Raw genomic sequence first — 19821 nt, forward strand, 5'->3', positions numbered from 1 at the left:
TGGGCTGTGATAGACACATCATGCGGGAGAATGCCTGTGGGATCGGAGAAAGGGTGCAACTCTGCCACCTGCAGAGCTCGTTCCATGGGAGCCTTTGTGGGAGAACGGGGATTGTGATGAGAACATTTTACTCTGACGTCATCGTGTTGCACCATGAGGTGAGAACAGGCAGGCTGGCTGGCGTCACAGCCGGGGGGCGGGGAAAACGACACACAGGCTTTTCAGCTGGTCTCCTGCGCCCCAAGGGGATGCTGCGTCGCAACCTGTGGTGGCACCAGCACCCCCAGAGCTGTGAGGGAAACAGGCTGTAATACACACCCCCCTTCCAGGGAGGATGGGAAACAATCAGAGGAAACCAGGCTCCTCAATGGAGCCAGAAGCCAGCGCACCGCCTCACCTAGGCTTGGTCTGGGCAGAACATACGCCCCTGCCCCTATCCCTGACCCCCCCACCCCCTTCCAAGCCGTTGCCTGCATCCGCCCCTCACAAAGATAGCAGGAGGAAGCGTGTGCGCGCGGGGCGGAAGTAGCTGTCGCCCGAACGCTCCCTCCCGCGCTTTTCCAGCACGGGAATCTACATCACCCCTCACAAAGATGGCGGCGAAGCGCCGCGCGGGGCGGAAGTGCTGGGCGCGGCGCAGGGGCCGCCGGGAGTCGTAGTTTCTACCGGGCTCCGGCGGCGAGCCGCTGCCTCCCTCGCGGTCGAGGCCGGCCCGCTGAAGCCGCCATGCAGCTGCTGCTGGGGCTGCTCTGGCTCCTGGCGCCGGGCTCGGCCGCGCTGGAGCCCATCAGCCTGAGCATCGCCATCGGGGCGGCCTCGGTGCTCACCGGCTACCTCTCCTACCCCAGCTTCTACTGCGGCTTCGTGGAGTGCTGCCCCGGGGCGGCGGACCGGCCCAATACCACCGGTACCGGGCCAGGGGGGCCGAGCCCTAGCCGGGGGAGGGGGACCGGACCAGGCCGGGGAGCTGGAGCAGAACCGGGGGGAGCCGAGGCGGGGGGCTGGCCCAACGGAACCGGGATCGAACCCCAGGGGACTGGGTCGGTGCTGCCGAGGGCGCTAGCTCCAGGCTGGAACTGGGGGGCAGGGACACCAGGGGCAGAGCGGGACCCGGCCAGCGAGCCTTGGGGGACTAGCAGCCCCAGGCTGGCCCGGTGGAGGGGACATGGGAGGAGGGAGAGCTGCTTGGGATAGACCCGGGCTTCAAAGGGAAGGAGCCTGGCTTACTGGAAAGAGTGGAGAACTGGGGTCAGCACCCCAGGGTGCTACTCCCAGCCCTGCTACTCATTTGCAATGTGACCTTGAGAAAAGCCCTTGCCTTCTCTGTCTGAAGTTTCCCCATCTGTGAAATGGGGCTGATCCTTCAGGTACCGCAGCTGGACATTCTGGGAGCCACATTCATTAGCGTTCTTAAAACACTTGGAGATCCTTGATGTAAGTGCAAATCAATATCGGGCTCTGTTTTCCTAGCACAGTTACCGAGGCCCCTCTAATGTTTCCTAGTGTGGGGTAAAGATACCAGACTGCCCAGAGAGAGAAATGGGATTAATGATGCCATTCAATTTGCAAGCCATTTTCTGAAATCTTTGCTCTTCTCAAATGACCTTTTTTCTTTTTCTCCTTGGATTCTTCAGCACTGAAGGAGGATCTGGATAATAAACTCTTTGGACAGCACCTTGCCAAAGACGTGATCCTGAAAGCAGTGACTGGATTCAGAAATAACCCAAATCCCAAAAAGCCACTTGTTCTCTCCCTACACGGCTGGGGAGGCACGGGTAAAAACTTTGTCAGCCAATTCATCGCAAAAAGCATTCACAAAGCGGGACAGAAAAGCAAATTTGTTCATCTCTTTATAGCCACACTACACTTCCCACATGAACATCAGATTCAACTGTATAAGGTAAGAGAGCAAATTTTAACTTCTCCTTGGTGATATTAGTAAATATTAATCATTAAAACGCTACCCTGTGAAATTAGATTGTTCCTGATGTACAAATCCATAGGTGTCTCAAGATCTCAAATAACAAACTCTTGTATCCAGCTAGTGTTTCTGTGTATTTTCAAACATTCACTGATAAGTTTGTGGAGGTGGAATCTAAATATTCCCCTGCAGTGCTAGAAACTGGAACACAACAGCACTGAGTTAAATGCTAAGAAATGGAAAGTGAAACAGACAAGTCTGTTTACTCTTGCTTTTCAGTGTTCCTCAAAGGATTAAAAATTACTTCCTTGCCTACCTTGCCTACCTTCCCCTGGGGTTACCCTTCACATTTCTTTTTACAGCTTTCACTATTGTGAAATGTCCTTTGCTCAAGCTAAATGAGGTGACTGTAAGGAACAGTAATTTCAGAGGCTTATAAGTGACTGATGCTGATCACCTTGTTTATTCCCTGCAACTTCCATGAAAAGGATAGTCACAGACTGAAAGTTACGTACTCAAAGCATCTTTAAATGTTTAAAACTGAACATTTCAGGAATCTATTTTTGACGGTTGTTTGTTTTTTATTATTAGTCAAGTAGATGGTAAAAGTAGTACTGTAGAAGAAATTTCTTCCTTTCCCCTGTATGGTCTTCCATTTGAACCACGATCTTCATGCTTTAACTGTTCAACTGAGGTTGGAAGGAATAATGCGCTTTATGGTGACTCTCATCAAATAACTGGAACAGGATTCACATCCTAGCAGCATGTGAAGGTAGTGGTCATATTCCTCCCTTCTGGAAGCTGCATATAATCAGAGCATTGAAAGGATCATTACTCACACCCCCTCCCAGGTGTTTTTTGCGCTTTCTGCAAGTGGGACCTAGTTGTTTAATGTGTGTTTCTCGTTTGTTCCAGGATCAATTGCAAACGTGGATTCGGGGTAACGTGAGCGCCTGTGCCAGGTCCGTGTTCGTATTTGATGAAATGGATAAACTGCACCCTGGCCTCATTGATGCCATCAAGCCATTCTTAGACTATTATGAGCAGATTGATGGGGTGTCCTACCGGAGAGCCATCTTTATCTTTCTCAGGTTTGTTGTCTGTCTACCATGGCAAATCCAGGGTCACCTGCGCCTTCACTGTCACTGTGGTATGTGTCTTGACCACGAAGAACTTCCAAGCATCAGCAGGAATAGAACCCAGATTCTTCTGTCAAAAAGCATGTGCTATCTGAGCTAAAGAAGAATGTCCATTAGCTGTCTGCATTGCAGGGCCTATGATACAGTTGAGCAATTCTGCCTCCATCCAGCAAAGGACTGTAGTGCATAACACCTTAAAGTGGGCCAATCTGATAGTCTAGTCTAGTAATCTATACAGCAGATTGGAGATCAGATCCTGAATCTGTCCCTCATTCCATGTGCTGGGAGCTTCACTACAGGGTGGTGGAGAGACTACTTTGCATCACTCAGAGGGCCCATCACATGTGCTTAGCTGATGATTTCTTTTGAGAGGGAGCTATGTGACCATTTCTTCTGAGCAAGAGGTATTGTGGCTCAGAACCAACGCTGTAAGGACAATGTGGAATTTAGTCCTAAATGACTTTGGCATTGGTTTAAGGTTTTTATTCTAGTGACATAGTGCTTGCCATGCAGACAAACATTAGACCAGACAAGTGTTAAATCTAATCCTGCTAGAGAAGAGATGCTGGACTCTTCCTGTCTTGGGTCTGTACTAAACTCTTTCTCTCATGAACAGTAATGCCGGTGGGGATTTAATTAATAAAGCAGCTCTGGACTTCTGGAGGAGTGGAAAAGACAGGAAGCAGATTCAGCTGAAAGACCTGGAGCCTCTGTTATCTGTAGCAGTCTTCAATAATAAGAATAGTGAGTTACTTTCCCAATGAGTGGGAGGTTCTTTTACTTCATAACTCCACAGAAAATCCTCGCTCGGTGTGTGCTGCTCCAGCTTGCCTCTTTAACTGTGTAATATTGTTGTACTCGCACTCCCACACAGTTAGGCCCAGATACTGCCAGGCTCTGAGCACAACAATTCATTGATTTCACTGGATGCTTTGCACATTTCAGGAGGCACTCTGCAGCTCTCAGGATCGGGTCCTCACCCAACAGAATGTTTGTTTCAGGGAGAAATGATGCCCAATGTTTTTCACCTCTGTGGATTGACCTGAGTTTATAACCTAACTTGGGTCCCAGTGAAAATGATGTTAGATGATCCCAGCCTGGTTCTTAGAAGATAGCTGCCTACCTGATAACTAGGGTCCAACCAAATTCAGGGTTCATTTTGGTCAATTTCATGGTCATGGGATTTTAAAAATCATAAATTTCATGATTTCAGCTATTTGAATCTGAAATGTCATGGTGTTATAACGGTAAGGGTCCTGACCCAAAAAGGAGTCGTTGGGGGGAGGTTGCAAGGTTATCATGGGGAGTGGGTTGAGGTACTGCTACCCTGACTTGCGTGCTGCTGCTCACGCCAGCGCTGCCTTCAGAGCTGAGCTGCTGGAGAGCGGTGGCTGCTGGCTGGGAGACCAACTCTGAAGGCAGAGCGGCTGCCAGCAGCAGCGCAGATGTAAGTGTGGCCTGGTCTGGTGTTGCCACCCTTCCTTCTGCGCTGCTGCCTGCAGAGCTGGGCCCTGAGTCAGCAGCTGCCACTGTCCAGTCACCCAGCTCTGAAGGGAGCAGCGCAGAAGGAAGGGTGGCATGGTATGGTATTGCCGCCCTTACTTCTGCGCTGCTGCTGGCGGGGTGCTCCCTTCAGAGCTGGGTGCCTGGTCAACAGCCGCCGCTCTCCAGCCGCCCAGCTCTGAAGGCGGCGCAGAAGGGTGGCAACACCATGACCCCCCCCCCCCTAAAATAACCTTGTCACCCCACGGTAACTCCCTTTTGGGTCAGGACCCCTAATTTGAGAAACATCGGTTTCCCCCGTGAAATCTGTATAGTATAGGGCAGCAGTTCTCAAACTGTGGGTTGGGACCCCAAAGTGGGTCCCAACCCATTTTAATGGGGTTGCCAGGCCTGGCTTAGACTTTCTGGGGCCAAGGCCTGAGCATCTCCATCCGGGGCTTCAGCCCTGGGCATTGGGGCTCGTATTACAGGTCCCCTGCCTGGGACTGAAGCCCTTGGGCTTGACTTTGCCCTCCCCCCAGGTGGCGGGGCTCAGGCGGGCTCAGGCTTCGGTCCCCCCTCCAGGGGTCATGTAGTAATTTTTGTTGTCCGAAGGGGGTCGCAGTGCAATGAAGTTTGAGAACCCCTGGTATAGAGTAAAAGCACATACAAGACCAGATTTCACGGTCTGTGATGCGTTTTTCATGGCTGTGAATTTGGTAGGGCTCCACTGATAACAGTAAAATCAAAGACCTCTGCACAGAGGAAGACCTGTACCTGGACCAGCAGAGGGTACTGCAGATCAGGATTGAAGAGCACTGACAGAGCTGTGTACAGAATATTCCTGCTTTACGCCTGGTGCAAGCTAGTGCCATTATAAGTGACCAATATGAATCAAAGTCTAAATCTTAGATAATGTCCCTAGAGGTGTAAGACCTAGGTGCAGTGCCTGGGCCTTTCATGTTTGGAAGTGGTATGGGGCTGTTCATCTGTCATTGAGTAAAATCACCTACCTAGAAAACAAGGAGCAAGTATTTACTGACAATGGAGAACAGAACTGTCATTAGGATGTTACAGATGTTCTCCCTGACCATTTAAGCAAACCTCCTGTCTGATGTTTTCTAGGTGGCTTGTGGCACAGCAGCCTGATCGACAGAAACCTCATTGATTACTTTGTCCCCTTCCTGCCCCTGGAGTACAAGCATCTTAAGATGTGCATCAGGGCAGAAATCGAGTCTGGTGGCAAGAAAATCAACGAGGCAATCGTCGATGAGGTGGCCAACGAGATGACGTTCTTCCCAAAAGATGAGAAAATCTACTCTGATAAAGGCTGCAAGCTTGTGCAGCAGAAGCTGCTGTATTACTGGGAGAGGTTATGAGCAATATGGAACTGAGGTGGAACAAGGAACTCTGCGCCCCTTTAGCTCGCTGAAGCACTTTTAATGGCATTTTGAAGTCTGTCTTCTTTGCACTTTTAATATTTTGGGACATGTGGCAGGGATCCTAGGAATGACTGATTTTTTTTTTTTTTAAACCCCAATGCTCTTCCTTAAACATGCAGTACCCAACTGTTGCCTTTTTAATCTGGGATAGTCTCTAGATATCTTTGAGCATAGCATTCATCACTGGATACAGCCTTCACTGTATTGTATTTTAACAGCTGAGATTGTTAAAAATTCCATCCTCTCCCTCCAACCCTTGCTACTAGACAACTGGAGTAAAATGAAGGAATCCTTCCATTTGGCCACAGTCCCTTCCTAGCACATGGAAGGTCCAATAGGAGCTTTGGCCTGGACTTCAGCTGGCGTGCCCAGGGTCCATGATAATGGCACTGGTAGAGTCCTTGATGCTTTGCTAGTTCAAATGCCACTGTGCTGGAAGTACTCCTTGTGCTCTGGAGAAGGTTGGTAGTGTTGTGCGTAGAGGGTCAGCTCTCCGGGGATGGAAGGGCAGGACCTTGGTTCATTTCTGACTCTAAGCTGTCTTCATGCCTCCTGCTGTGGTGATGTGGAACGTTAAGGTGAACTCAAAGAAACCTGGGGTTGGGGAGAAATTAGTTGCTTCCCTCCATGGTTTCTATCCAAAAGACTCTCTATTCTTTCCCCTCCTCATATGAAATTTGAATCAAAGGGAGTCCAAGTGGCTGTGTGCTTGGCTGCCAGTGGGTATTTCTGCCCCTTTCAGTGGGCAGGGGGAACCGTTCACCAGGGGTTTGACTGCTACAGCACCTCAGGAAAGCGTCTTGTCTTTCAGTGGGGAAACATTCATGAAGGTTTGACTGTTACAACGTGTCAGGTCAATATCTATGCATGGTGGTGGGCATGAAATCCACAAGGTGTTACATTCCCTCCAAGCCACAGCTGTGTAATCCAGGAATACCCCCCTTCCCCTCCCCAGACACACACCTTGCTTGAATGTTACCTTGTAGTAGAAATGATTTTGAATAGTCTATTTTTGATACTATTTTATACTAGATTGTTGAAGTGAAAGTACAAAATCTTTTCCTACAGAACTGGGAAGGGAAGGGGGGGAGTGGGAAATATAGTCAAAGAACAATCTTCCCCCATTGCAGCCTTATTTTTAATAGTTATTAAAGAGAACCTGTGTCTGGCACAGTCAGTGTGAAACATCTTGTTCCCAGCAGCAAGGTGAAATGGGAACCTGAAGGGTTAGGAAGCTGGGAGAGGATCAACCTTCACCCATCCAGTAAGGGTGGAGTTTTCATATTGCAGCTTACTCACCAAAGACTCAACTTTCTAACTCTTTTTCTCCCTCCTACTCTGCCATACATGAGAGCTGGAAGTGCCTTTACATAAATGGAGGATAAGAAAGCTTAACTTACTACATAGTTCACTTAATGTGTATGTGCAGCATAGTATCAGTGCAGCTAAGACTCATGGGAGGAACTTGATTTTATTATGTAATTGCTGAATTAACTCCCTCTTATACATTGACACTTGTTTTAAGATGGTTTGGAAAACTGCTTTTTATTAATGTCTCAAATCAAGCCTGTTTTTATTCAAACTACTAGCAAGAAAGCTTTAAATGTTCACCTTAACCTCTGCAATTGAAGGAGTCAGTTACACTTTTTATAACCTTGCATGCAGTTTTGTCATAACTGTGACAAACTGTTTACTCTGATGCAATCACTTGAAGTGGACAGTAGCTATTAACCTTGGGATATTGGACTGTTGCTTTGATGTGTGATGTTTTATCTTTATTGGTAACTCTTCCTCAAAAAGGTTCTAAACACTGCACTCACAAACGTTTAGTACCTCTGATCTGAATGTAAAGTACTCATGCAGTTTTTAAAACTCTAAAAGGTCATAGCTGCAATAAATGTCTTTTGTCCTTCAGCTGCCTTTTGACTTATTAAAGAACTGCCAGCTGGTAGACACTACCATTCGACTGCTTAACACCTAGGCATTCATGCTGTGGTATCTCAAGTTCCTTCCACTCAAGTTTGGTCTGATGAAGTTGGGCCATCTTTAAGTAACAACTGACTTACAAAGGTACCTTGTAGGAAGGAGCAGGTAAGAATAGGCTAGACCTCCCTGTAGCTTTTTGTTGAATACAGCAGGGTGCCCCAGTTCAGCCACACCAATGCAATTTGCAAAGGTGCCATTCAGGAGTATAGAGGTGGAAGGCCTTCCTGAGTCAGAGAAGTAATGCTCCTTTCAGGTGATAAACCTGAGGTGGGGATTTAGCTGAAAAGGTTGCATTTTTACCTGTTTCCACTGGGCAAGAATGGCTGAAAGTTTGCTCTTCTCACAGCAAATCTTCAGCATTCCTGCCAGTTTTTTCTATGATGCAATCTGTAGAAATGTAGCTTGCCACATATCTTCAGCAGTAATAGGATGTATTCAAGCAGGATCTCGGTCCTAACTGTCACCAGACCCTGACCAGGTCACTTGATCTCAATTTCCCCCACTGTTAGAGTGTAAGTACTGTGGTAGTACCCCTGGAGTTCAGCTGCTAGAATTTAAACACTCCATCTAGACAGCAGGGTTAAAATGCCAGCAGCCCAGTATAAACATCCTACCATTAGTGGGAAATTGGTGTTCTATGCAAGACAGGGCGAATGCTCTTTCCTCCCTTCCCCACCCCGTGCTCTCATAGATGCTCACAGTAGGACTCTAACAGCATTAAGTGCTTTGAGTTCGCTAATGGATGGAAGTGCAAAGTATTACTTGGCAGAGTTGCGTAATGTTCTTCACTACTGAAAGTGAGAGGTTCAGGATATTGTGATATAAACAAGAGCAGGATTTCTTGGACAGAAACCACCAGGGACACCAGTGATGGAAGTTTCTTGCTTCCCCTCTCTGCTAATTGCATCATGTCACTATAAGTTTGTAGAATGTAATCCTCAATTTATTATTTCAGGGAAGCCATCAAATAGCGACTGTTTGGAGCACTACACCCTTATTCCAGCTGGTCTGCCCTGCGAGTTTCAAAAACTCAGGCTCCTGGGGGGTTATGAAACCAGCAGGTTAAAGGGAATCTCTGAGAATGAGCTAACAGTTTTAAGTTAATTTACGTTATCCAAATGTAACAAGAACAAACAGGAAAGGCTTGAATCCTGCTGCTCCATTTCTCTACAGAGGTGCAAAAAGCAATGCACACCAAGTGCTGCATTTTAACTGTCCCATGTGGACACTGCTGGAATGAACTAAAAGGTATCTACTTTGCAGAAACAGAGTCCTGTTTGAAGAGGACTACATTACTGCAAACTAGGTACAGCGTCCACAGCAGTTATAATGCAGCACCCTCGTGCCTGCTGCAATTCACACATCCCTGGTCTGCACTGTGGCACAATGTAGACATAACCACGGCCATCATCACTTACTGTAACTAGTCACCCATGCTAGTGACATCAATAAGAAGTGGGCATTTTAAGAGGAAGTGGGGTTTTAATCTACTCTAGCAGCTGGACAATTTCAGTCAGTGTTTTAGGCACCTTTAGAATACAGTTGAGACTACAGCCTGTGGAAGACTGTTCCTCTTACAAAGAGACAGGAACCTGGTTTGCACTAGCATAGCTTTAGAAAACTCATGCACAATCCCAAGCAGTCTGCACTAATTATTCGCTTGCTTCACATTGCAAATCATAATGACTTAGCTAATCTTTTTCAGCAATGGCTAAAGAACCCTGTCTCTCTCCACTACCTAGCCCCTTTGTAGCCTAGCCGCAAAAAATGAACATGGAAGTTTGTATTCAAGCACAGCAGAATGCCTCTAACCAGAAGGCAGAATAAGCATGGTAAGATGGTAAATTTACATACAAAGATAACCATGAGGCAGTCCCTTCAATATATGCAAATAGCAGAGAGGTACCATATACAAATGTTACTGGTGAGAACTTTTATTGAGGGAATTATAAAAATCTTATTTTGAAATTGTAAGATCTAGAAACTGAAATGCAAAAAAGTTAACAGTGTTGGCAATTATAACTAAAACTGGCAGATAGGCTGCTGTAACTTTAGTTGATGCCATTACAGTAATTAAATATTTTCCCAGGTAGTTTTGAAGCTGTCTTCATCCCTTTCCACATGGCACTGCCTTGTAAGGCTAGGATCAAAACTAAATCACACAGAGCTTGAAAGGGGTGAAAAATTACCCAGACTGCTACTTTCAGCATTTAGAAAAGTTTAAAACTAAAGAAAATCTTACAGCAGCCACATGGACTGAATAGGATTTAACAGATTCTGCCTTCCAATTACTCTGATTCTATGAAACAAACGCCAAACACTAGATTTTAGTAAACAGCCCTTTTCTTCATTACCAGAAAGGAAAGACAGTGTCACAGCTACACTTCACAGCAAACAGCCAAAGAAGGAACTAACTCCACTACAGGGATACAGTCAACAACTTTGCTGCAGTTCCTCCTCCTACTCAGCCTTGTTTCACACACTGACCTTCCCTTATCAGAGATGGATTCCACATCGCTAATGCAGTCCGGCACCAGAAGGGACAGTTTACACCCTTGTTTTTATAAGAATGGCACTGCATAATGCTAGGTAAAAGGACATATGGGCTCACTCCCTCACTTTGGTTCCAATAGAGCTGGAAGCACCAAGGCTGGTTGTTTTTAAGAAAAACAAAAACCTGCATATCCACCTTTCAAAGACAGTCTGGGAAATACCCCACCCACAACTCCTAGGAATGGTCTTGCAGCTATAAGGGCCTTGATTAAAATATTCTGTATCATCTGGAAACCATTTCTACAAATTAAAACCTAATTAAAACCAGATCAAAACTGCAGGTCTAACGTACATATGTGTTCCACTGAACAATTGTAACGATCAACCAATCCATGATTTGAGATAAATCATAGGTACTGTTAGACAATGCTCTGGAAGGGGTGACTGCTCCATGCACAGTTCTTCCCTAACTTCATGGCACAGGACTGATGTCTTTTGAAGATATGACTATTACAGGGCTCTCCCAGAATAAAAAGACAAGTGTCTTGCCACTTATTTACATCAGGCAATTAAATGACAATGTTCCTTTTTTTTAAAAAAGTGCTTGACAAATGAAATGTTTCGGTTTCTCCACTTCATGATTAGGTTCATTTTTTCCTTTGCAGATCACAGCATCGTAAACATTACAAGTCATAGTAAAAATCCAGCTTGGTGAACACAGTTTTGCATCCTTTATCAGAGTAGATTTTCTCCTCCTTGGGGAAGTAGGTCATCTCATCAGCTACTTTGGTTATGATTTCTTCATCCACCATGTAGCCACGTGATTCAAGTTCAACCCTGACACACATTTTCACGTGTTTGTACTCCAGAGGCAGAAAGGGGACAAAATAATCAATGAGGTTTCTGTCGATCAGGCTGCTGTGCCAAAAGCCGCCTGCAAAAAATACTGTTGGTTAGTGCACCTTTTGTGGAGGCTGACAGCTAGTAGGGAGGGGGATACATTTATCACAACTCCCTGCTACCCACCCTAAAGTTGTTTACTCTTGGTCTGTATTCTTACCACAATCACTTCTCTTTTTATAAGGTCCCACATTGCCATAGTAGGAGCGTGGCTTCACTTTAAGCCAAGCAAGATGGACACAGAAACCTCACATATTGGAGCTGTTGCTGCATGTCAAGGTTTCAAGGCTAGCGGCACCTCTGCTCGCTCTCCAGTCTCAGTGCGGCCCCTCAGTTGTTAGGCTCTAAGCCTTTACCTGTCCTGGGGCAGAATCCTACAATTCTCCCACTTTTAGACTGGGACCTGGCCACAGTATCTGGTGGATCAACCTTGCTTACTCTAACAGGTTCAACCGGGTTTGGGTACCTGCAGTTCTTCCCTTCAGGAGCCCATGGCCAGCAGTAAATACAGTGACCAGACAGCCTTTTCAAACCAAAGTATTGTTTAATCTTAGCAGTAGAAATAAAGCATAACAAAGAGGATTTTAAAACAAAGGGCCATGCACATGTCTATCTTACCTATGGCTTACCATCTCCCTGACTTGGAAGCCTAGGAAGGCCTTTCTGCTTCAGACCCTCCAGCAGGGTCTATGAGTGTTTCAGTTTATTCCCCACAAACGACTACCTGACCTCTTGCCACAGAATCTTTTAAATTGTCATTTTGATTTCCAGGCTGGGCAAAACAAGCTCTGTAATTTGGCTGGAGCCAAGGAAGTAGGTTCCTCACAGCTAATATCCCAGGTATTTTCTCTAAGCCTCCTTCAAGTGTTTACGAGGGCATGTTTTTATTCCCCAACCGCCTGCTGTTAAACTAAAATGCACATAGTAGATATCCCAATATTTAACCCAATGCAGCAGAGTGGTTAGAATTAAATCAAAGTGATTTAAAACCACCAAATTTTAATCAATGCAAATCAGCAAGCAGGAAAACTTGATTAAATAATCAGTTTTAATGGAATTTTGCATTTATACTTGAGTTACTTTCCTAAAGAAAGGTTGATTCTTATTGGTTGGTAACCATTAAAACAGGTTGGTTTCCAATTGAATAGAGCTTTTACATTAAATTTGGTGCTTTTGTTGGGGGTGGGAGAAGCTAACTAAGAGGATGTGCTGTTACCTATACATAGTTAAGCAGTTATATAGCTTAATTTATATTTATTCAGATTTTTATTTTTTATATTTGTTGTTATGCCAGAAATGGTGAATGATACACTTATTAACTAAAAAAAATGTATTTGTGATTTGTATCAAAATGTTTATCAGAATGTTTTGCATTTAAAACTGATTTCTTAAACAAAGAAAATACTATCTGTGGTTAGTGAATTTAACTGCTTGTTTCACGTCATCATCTCCTTTAGGATTTTAGAACTAGTACACGTCATCCTCTGACGCATAGATCGGAAGAGGAAAACAAGTTTTCCTGTTTCTTCAACTCCCATTGGTTTCTTTTCATTGAATGAAAGTCATTGAACTGACCTATCTGAATAAAGTAAAAACCAACCAACCAAAAAAAAAACCCAACAACTTTCTCTGCATCTGCTGAAGAGGCTATTGCTGTCAAAAGCTGGTTTAGCACTTCAACGAACGCTGGTTTGGCCAGTGACTTCCACCAGTTCAGTGGTTTGACTTTCTTTAAAATTTGGCAGCAAACATGTAATGCTTAATATTTTTTATTTAATTTAAATGTTAATAGATTATAGTAAGTTTAGACCCTAGCACAGGTTGTCATAACCAGATGTTTAATTTTAAATAGATTTAAAAAAAAAAAGAAAAAATTTAAACAAAAAGTCAGATTTAAATTTTTTTTAAAAACCATCTATTTATCCATACTGTGTTGTAGACACAGTGAACTTCTCAAGAGCCAGGTCACATACAATGTTAATGAATTACAGAGCAGTCCCACGTCCTTCACACTGCACCACTCCTCTCCATCTCAAACCAGCAACCAAACAGCATCAGTCTGAATACTTCATGACTATACCATGGCACCTCCCTGCCTGAAAACTGGAGTTCACACAGAGCTGCAACTGCTGCCGACACACCAGTTCACATCAACTCTAGCCCTGCCATTTTTGCTTCTCTCTCTGTCTCTTGGTAAATAAACCTGTGTGCACTTTCACCATGGTAAAAGCAGTTTCTCTCTCTCTCTCTCTCATCCTAAGGCTGCTCAAAAGAACAATATCAACCAACAGATGCAGAATCCATCGTTTAACACAACAGTCACTGAGTGCACTTCTTAGTTTGTCATCCTGCAGACTGCTCTGCTGGAGAGCTATAATACTCCGGTTCCATTGTTAGAAGGTTTATTTCTAAGCTATTGTTAAAAATAACTTTGTAACTACACAACTATGCCATTATAATTTAAGGAAAACTAACTCAGGCTGGCAATCCATCCACCCTCAATTCTGAAGGGCAAGGAAGGATTGGGGTGTGGCATTTATCGTGAACCCTCCAATTATGAGCGAAATAAATCTATCTACAGTCTTGGAAAGGGGAATGGCAACCTTCCTCATCAGAGATAGTAGGTCAGTGCCACAGGCAGCAAAAAGATGCATAAAATAATCTCACTTAAAAGTTGCATATAGTCTGTTGAAGAGTCAAACTATGTAAAGAGTGAAATATTATGGCAATCCCATGATTACCACTGGGACCATTACAACTGAAACATTTGTTTCTTAGGTGTTCTCCAAAGGAGAGGCAGTTGACAAATACCAGAAATAGATGCAGAACCACTCTTTCAAAGAGAAGTATTTTTAGACACGGGAATAACCAATTTTACTCACTGTTCTTATTGTTGAAGACAGACAGAGACACTCCAGCTTCCAGGTCTTTGAGTTCCATGGTTTCCCTTTTCTTTCCACTTTTCCAGAAATCTAATGCCACCTCTGTTATCTTTTCAGCCCCCGCATTGCTGTGTGAAGGAGGGAAAGGATTTCAGCTGGATGTGTTTCTCAGAGCATTCAGTTTATAGCATTGCAAGTATTTCACAGATGCTCCTTACCTGAGAAAGATGAAGATGGCTCGCCGATAGGACACTCCATCAAGCTGCTCATAATAGTCCAAGAACGGTTTGATGGAATCAATGAGCCCTGCATGCATTTTATCCATTTCATCAAATATAAAGATTGACCTGCCACAGGCGCTCACGTTTCCCCGAATCCATGACTGCAACTGGTCCTGTTACACAAAATAAAGGAGAACGCAAATTCCATTTCCATCAATATCACGTTAAAGACACGGGAAATATGTAGATTTTAGATCACCCCTTTCCATTCAAAAGCTGTAACTTCAATTGTGTACCTGTAGTTCTGTGAATTTCTTGATCCAAAACTGGTTAAAAGGTCAACAGTAAACAATGATAAAAAGAACAGTAACAGAAATGCATTCTGTTGTTAAAATAACCTTAAGAACTCGGGTGAGTTACCAGAATCTGTCTGCCAGGTATCTATGAAAAAGGACTATACTTCAAGCCAGTGAATGAACATCAATACAAAGCAGTGATCTGGCTTGTAGGACAAAGTGAAGCCCAGTGGGGCAAACTATTTTCTCTGGTGCTAATACTCTGCAGTCATGTAGCATATTCCATCCTTAGATCTCAAAACATTACCCAACTAATGAATGTTGCACAAACTGAGTCAGCAAGAGATTAAGTGACTTAGCCAAGGTCACATAATAAAATCACAGGAACAGCTAGGAATTGAACCTAGAATCATAACTCCTAGTCCCGTGCTTTAAGCCCTAGTAAATAATCTAACTGGAGGTGATTAAAAACCTTTCAAAAGTGTAGTTTTGTTCAGAAAGGGGGTTAACCTCATTTAAGTATTTTATTGTATGGCACAAGGGTTTACCCACTGTTAAATGTTACGTTTAAGATTAGCAATGAGAAAGAAAAGGAACTGGGACAGTTGATTTAAAACCAACAATGACTCTGCTGATCACCTCCAGAGATCATCATCATTTTACCAGTCTCACTATTATTTGGTTCCTGCACATGGGTGAGGCAGTGCAGGGAAGACAGCACTGCCTGTGCTTTGGATAAAGAGGGCTTTAATTTCTAGCACTGTCCACATGGTAAATTTCACAAGCAGTTTTTCTTTGTAAGTGAACAAAGAGCATAAAGATCCATTTCTCCCACTGCATTTAGGAAAGACTCAGCTGGGGCAGGACAATAGAAAGCTTTACAAGGGGAAACATATAAACTAGAGAAAAAGTAGAATTCTCCATTTTAAAAGCTTATGTATAGACTGTTCCATTCCTTTAAGTCTTCAGCATGCATACATTTTGTGTTTACATGTTCAAAACACTGTACAAACATTCACTAATCAGCACAATACTCCTGTTAGGTAAAAAAGTTTCATCCTCATCTCGCAGACAGCAGAAGAGACTCTCTCACACAACCCAGTGGTAGATTCAGGATTAAAATTCAGGAACGCAAACAATGGTATTTCTCTAAACTGTGCTGCCTCACATATCTACCTGCCTGAGGTACTTATATAGCCCCTGTCACTGTGGTATCTCAGCATTTCACAAGCTTTAATGTATCCATGCTCACAACATCGCTGTGAGGGACAAAGTACTACTAGCCCCATTTTTCAATTGGGAAACTGAGGCAGAGAAAGACTAAGTCACATGCCCAAAGTTACACAGGAAGCCTGTGGTGGGATACTTGGGTTCAGTTCTCCGTTCCAAGTCCCATGTTGATGCCCTACCCGTGTCCTTTCCCTCTAGATAGGGACATGAGAGGATGCATAAACAATTTTTTTTTACATCCAGGGGAAATCAGTCCCTAAATGTTACGGTATACACATTTGCACTTCAGACTCGACATACATTGTATTTTACTGTTTCAGATAAAAAGTCTTCACTTGCTAGTACTCCCGATCCCATAACCTTTATAAACTAATACAATCACACTTCCCTATGATGAGCTCCAAAATACACTCTCACCTTGTAGTGGCCAACACTATGTGCATGGGGAAAATGCAAAGTGGACACAAATTGATGGACATAATTGCTGTTCAGGCCTCCTTCATAGATACTCTCGGCAATTATTTTACTGACAAAGTTTTTGCCAGTACCAGTCCATCCATGCAAGGAGAGGGTGAGAGGCTTTTTGGGGTTTGTATTGTTCAAGAAGCCAATCACAGCTTTCACAATCACCTTCTTCACGAGGTGCTGGCCAAACAGTTTCTTGTCCAAATCCTCCTGGAGCGCTGAATGAAGAAGACACCAATCAGATAAGTATAAAAGACGGTGACAAGTTTTAGCGTTTCTAAGCTGCTTCAATACAGAGGACCCTTTAATAACATTATCTCAGGGTGCCCAAACTTTGCTCATCCCAGGGCAGCTGCCGGGGGGATCAAAGAGCTACCCTGACTAGAACAGAGCAACCACTTTTCTCTTTAATATATAGATATGACCAGTGGAGACTACAGACCCTAGCATGTGATGCTCTGGTTCCAGCTGCCAAACACTACGCCATGTTCCTGTGGAGATAATCATACCCCCTTTTACTCTCCCTCCTTCCATCTGGAAGCAGCCACACATCCCTTTAGAAGAAGGCAGAGCCCAGTCCTCCCTTCATCTTCCCTAGAGCCCCCCAAAACAGCCTCCTTGGCATCCAACCTCTAATCGCCTGTCCCTGCTCCTCACCACGTTCCTCTGCCTGCTGCCCCATATCCCTCTCCCCAGCGACCCTGCCCTGACCCCCTCTCTCAGGGTGCATCTTCCTAGGGGCCCCTGATCCTTCCCCCACATAAAGAGCCCTCAAGCTCAACTCCACCCCACCGCGACAACTCTCAAGCCCTCCCCAACCCTGTGCTTACCCCATAACTGCCAACCCCACCCCCCGTACCTGCGCCCGCCCGGGCCCCCTCCCGCTGGAGGCAGCACTCCCTGAAGTAGCAGTAGAGGCGGGGGTAGGAGATGAGGCCGGTGAGCGCTGAGGCGGCGCCAGCCAGCGCCAGCCCGAGGCTGATGGGCTCCACCGTCTGCACCGGGCTCAGCAGCAACACGAGGCCCAGGGCAGCCCCCGGCGGCACCCGCAGCAGCTTCATACCCCCCTCCGCCAGGCCCCCACAGCCCCGACCCTGCCAGCCGCCACCCCGACCCAGCCCCAGCGCTTCCGCATCCGGACTAACCGCTTCCGCCGCCGCCGCCATCTTGGTTGTGGGCAGAGGCCTTCTCCAAGGCTGAGGGAGCGGGCGGGAGGCGGCGGCCATTTTGGAAACAGAGGCATTGACTGTCACGTGACAGACCAGTTCCCCTTTGACCCCAGGCCCGCGAGCACGCTGCGCGGCAGGTCACGTGTCGCGACACGCGGTCAAGGCTGCCGTAGCGGCCGAAGCGCCGGGCCGTGGTGCGGGGCAGAGCACCCAGCGCTCTGGGCGGTCGAGCGGCAGATGGCCCCAGAGCCCCTGCTGGAGGGACAGCCAGCCCCGGCCCTGAGCCTGCTCTCCACAAGCCCCAAATGTTCTGTCAGAGCTTTGCTGAGAGGCTCCCTGTTCCTCCTGTGTCCTCTGCGGCTAGAAGCAGGGGCGGAGGGAGAGCTCAGTGGACTGAGCATTGGCCTGCTAAACCCAGGGTTGCGAGTTCAATCCTTGAGGGGGGCCATTTAGGGATCAGGGCAAAAATCAGGGATCAGCCCTGGGGGTTGGACTAGATGACCTCCTGAGGTCCCTTCCAGCCCTGATATCCTGTGGAAGGAGGTCAGGCCTGGTATACAAACCCTTTAACACCCAGCCCCCTTGAAAAGAGTAATTAAGAAAGAATGGTTTTGGTCTGTCTGCTCAGAGTCACTGCTGGTTGATAAAAGCCCATTTCAACCTGCTCCTGCTAAAAAATGAACACAATATTGGCACTGCTTTCAGCCAGACCGTTTCATTGTGCAGGACCAGGTGTCCCGATTTTATAGGGACAGTCCTGATTTTTGGGTCTTAGGCTCCTATTACCCCCCCAGTCCCTGTCCCACTTTTTCACATTTGCTGTCTGGTCACTGTACATTGTACTTCCTATTATTAACAGTTTTGTCAAGTTGTATAAAATGCTATTTTCATGCTTCCTAAATCAGGTGGTTTTACGTATCAATGCACTGTTGATCCTGAGATTAAAATGGTCTTGAGCATCACTAAAATGAACTGGAAACCTTTGGATTCACACATTTTGTTTATCACAGATGATTTACAGCAAATGCAAGCATGTAACTCACTGATAAACCAACTGGTTTTCAGCTATAAATATGAAAAGAGGGTGGTGGCTCTGTAGCCTCACACTTGTGACTGTTAAATTAAAAACATTACTCCAGAACTCATTAACAGTACAACATTTCTTAAGTCATCTTTTGAGGAAAAGATTATTTAAATATTTGAACTCTCCATGCTGTTTATCCATACTCTAAATGCTAGATGATGCACTTTTGTAATCTCTATTTATTATAACACCTGTTAAGAGATAGACTGGTCGTATTTTTAAATGGTGCAGGAACTAGCCATCTGTGTTGCTTAGGCATAACATTTAGTGCTGTTCTAACAAACAACAATCAACTATTAGATAAAAGGTGAATATACCAAAACACATGACCACAGAACTTTTCACCCCAGGACCAAAATCATTTAAAGAATCATTTTCCCCATTTTACAGATGACGTTAAGCACAGATGCACAGAGACATTAAATAACGTGTTCCAGATTACAGAGAGTATCAGTGGCAGAATCACGAAGCTGGTATCTAGACTCTCAGGGTATGTCTACACCGCAAGTGGCAGCCCTCAGCAGCGAATCTCAGAGCCCAGATTGACAGACTCAGGTTTGCAGGGTTTATGCTACAGCGCTAAACATAGTTGTATAGATGTTTAGGCTCAGGCTGGAGGTTGGGCTCTAAGATCCAGCCTGAGCCCAAACATGTACACAGCTATTTCTATTGCCATAGTGCAAGCCCGAGTCTGTCAATCCGGGATCTGAGATTTGCTGCCACGGGCTATGTAAATGGACCCTCAGTCAGATGTTCACAGTGCTAGACAATATTGCCTCTTTCAACTATTTTCATAGCTAGCCTTTATGTGTAACAATGTTACAGGAAAAGTCTATTTATTTTTCTCCTCCCATTTTGCACAGATTTTACATTTTTCTTTTTGTGTTAATTTTATTTGAAAGATGTCAGTCCACCAGTAGTGGCAACAGAAATTCTCAGAGGTGAGAAGGCAGTCCAGTCTCAGTGCCCCATTCACTCATTGGCTTTTTTTATTGAGATTGTCAATAACCATGCTAACTGTGAGTGGGAGTAATTTCTGTGATATGAGCATGTGCCTACTAACAATTGGACCAACACCATCAAATTCATTTGAATGAAGACAAACAGCTAT

The 19821-nt window shown here is 45.2% G+C and overlaps 2 protein-coding genes across 9 annotated transcripts in view; one reads left to right on the top strand and one right to left on the bottom strand.

Annotated features, from left to right (window-relative positions):
- Positions 1-17565, bottom strand: part of TOR1A (torsin family 1 member A) — a 29782-nt gene extending 12217 nt beyond the window's left edge. For 6 of the 8 annotated variants that reach the window (XR_012155285.1, XR_012155289.1, XR_012155288.1 and 3 more), the window contains exons 1-4: positions 17317-17564; positions 16410-16675; positions 14464-14639; positions 14246-14373 (exon numbers count right to left, since the gene is read on the bottom strand). Coding sequence is in view for 3 of the 8 variants with exons in the window: in XM_073314689.1 (XP_073170790.1) it covers positions 14246-14373; positions 14464-14639; positions 16410-16675; positions 17317-17518 (772 nt within the window). In the remaining 5 variants the exon portion in view is untranslated. Of the gene's footprint in view, positions 1-1207; positions 2723-11082; positions 11398-14245; positions 14374-14463; positions 14640-16409; positions 16676-17316 lie in introns of those variants that run through there. The other 2 variants (XM_073314688.1, XM_073314687.1) reach the window with 2 other exon arrangements.
- LOC140899335 (torsin-1A-like) lies at positions 667-7912 on the top strand. Its single transcript, XM_073314690.1, has 5 exons — positions 667-907; positions 1635-1900; positions 2837-3012; positions 3677-3804; positions 5668-7912. The coding sequence occupies exons 1-5, from the start codon at positions 727-729 to the stop codon at positions 5919-5921; spliced, it is 1005 nt and encodes a 334-aa protein (XP_073170791.1). The 5' UTR covers positions 667-726; the 3' UTR covers positions 5922-7912.
- Positions 17566-19821: the final 2256 nt, after the last annotated feature.

Source organism: Lepidochelys kempii, chromosome 16 (assembly GCF_965140265.1).
Source record: "Lepidochelys kempii isolate rLepKem1 chromosome 16, rLepKem1.hap2, whole genome shotgun sequence".
In the NCBI taxonomy this organism is placed as follows: domain Eukaryota; kingdom Metazoa; phylum Chordata; order Testudines; family Cheloniidae; genus Lepidochelys; species Lepidochelys kempii.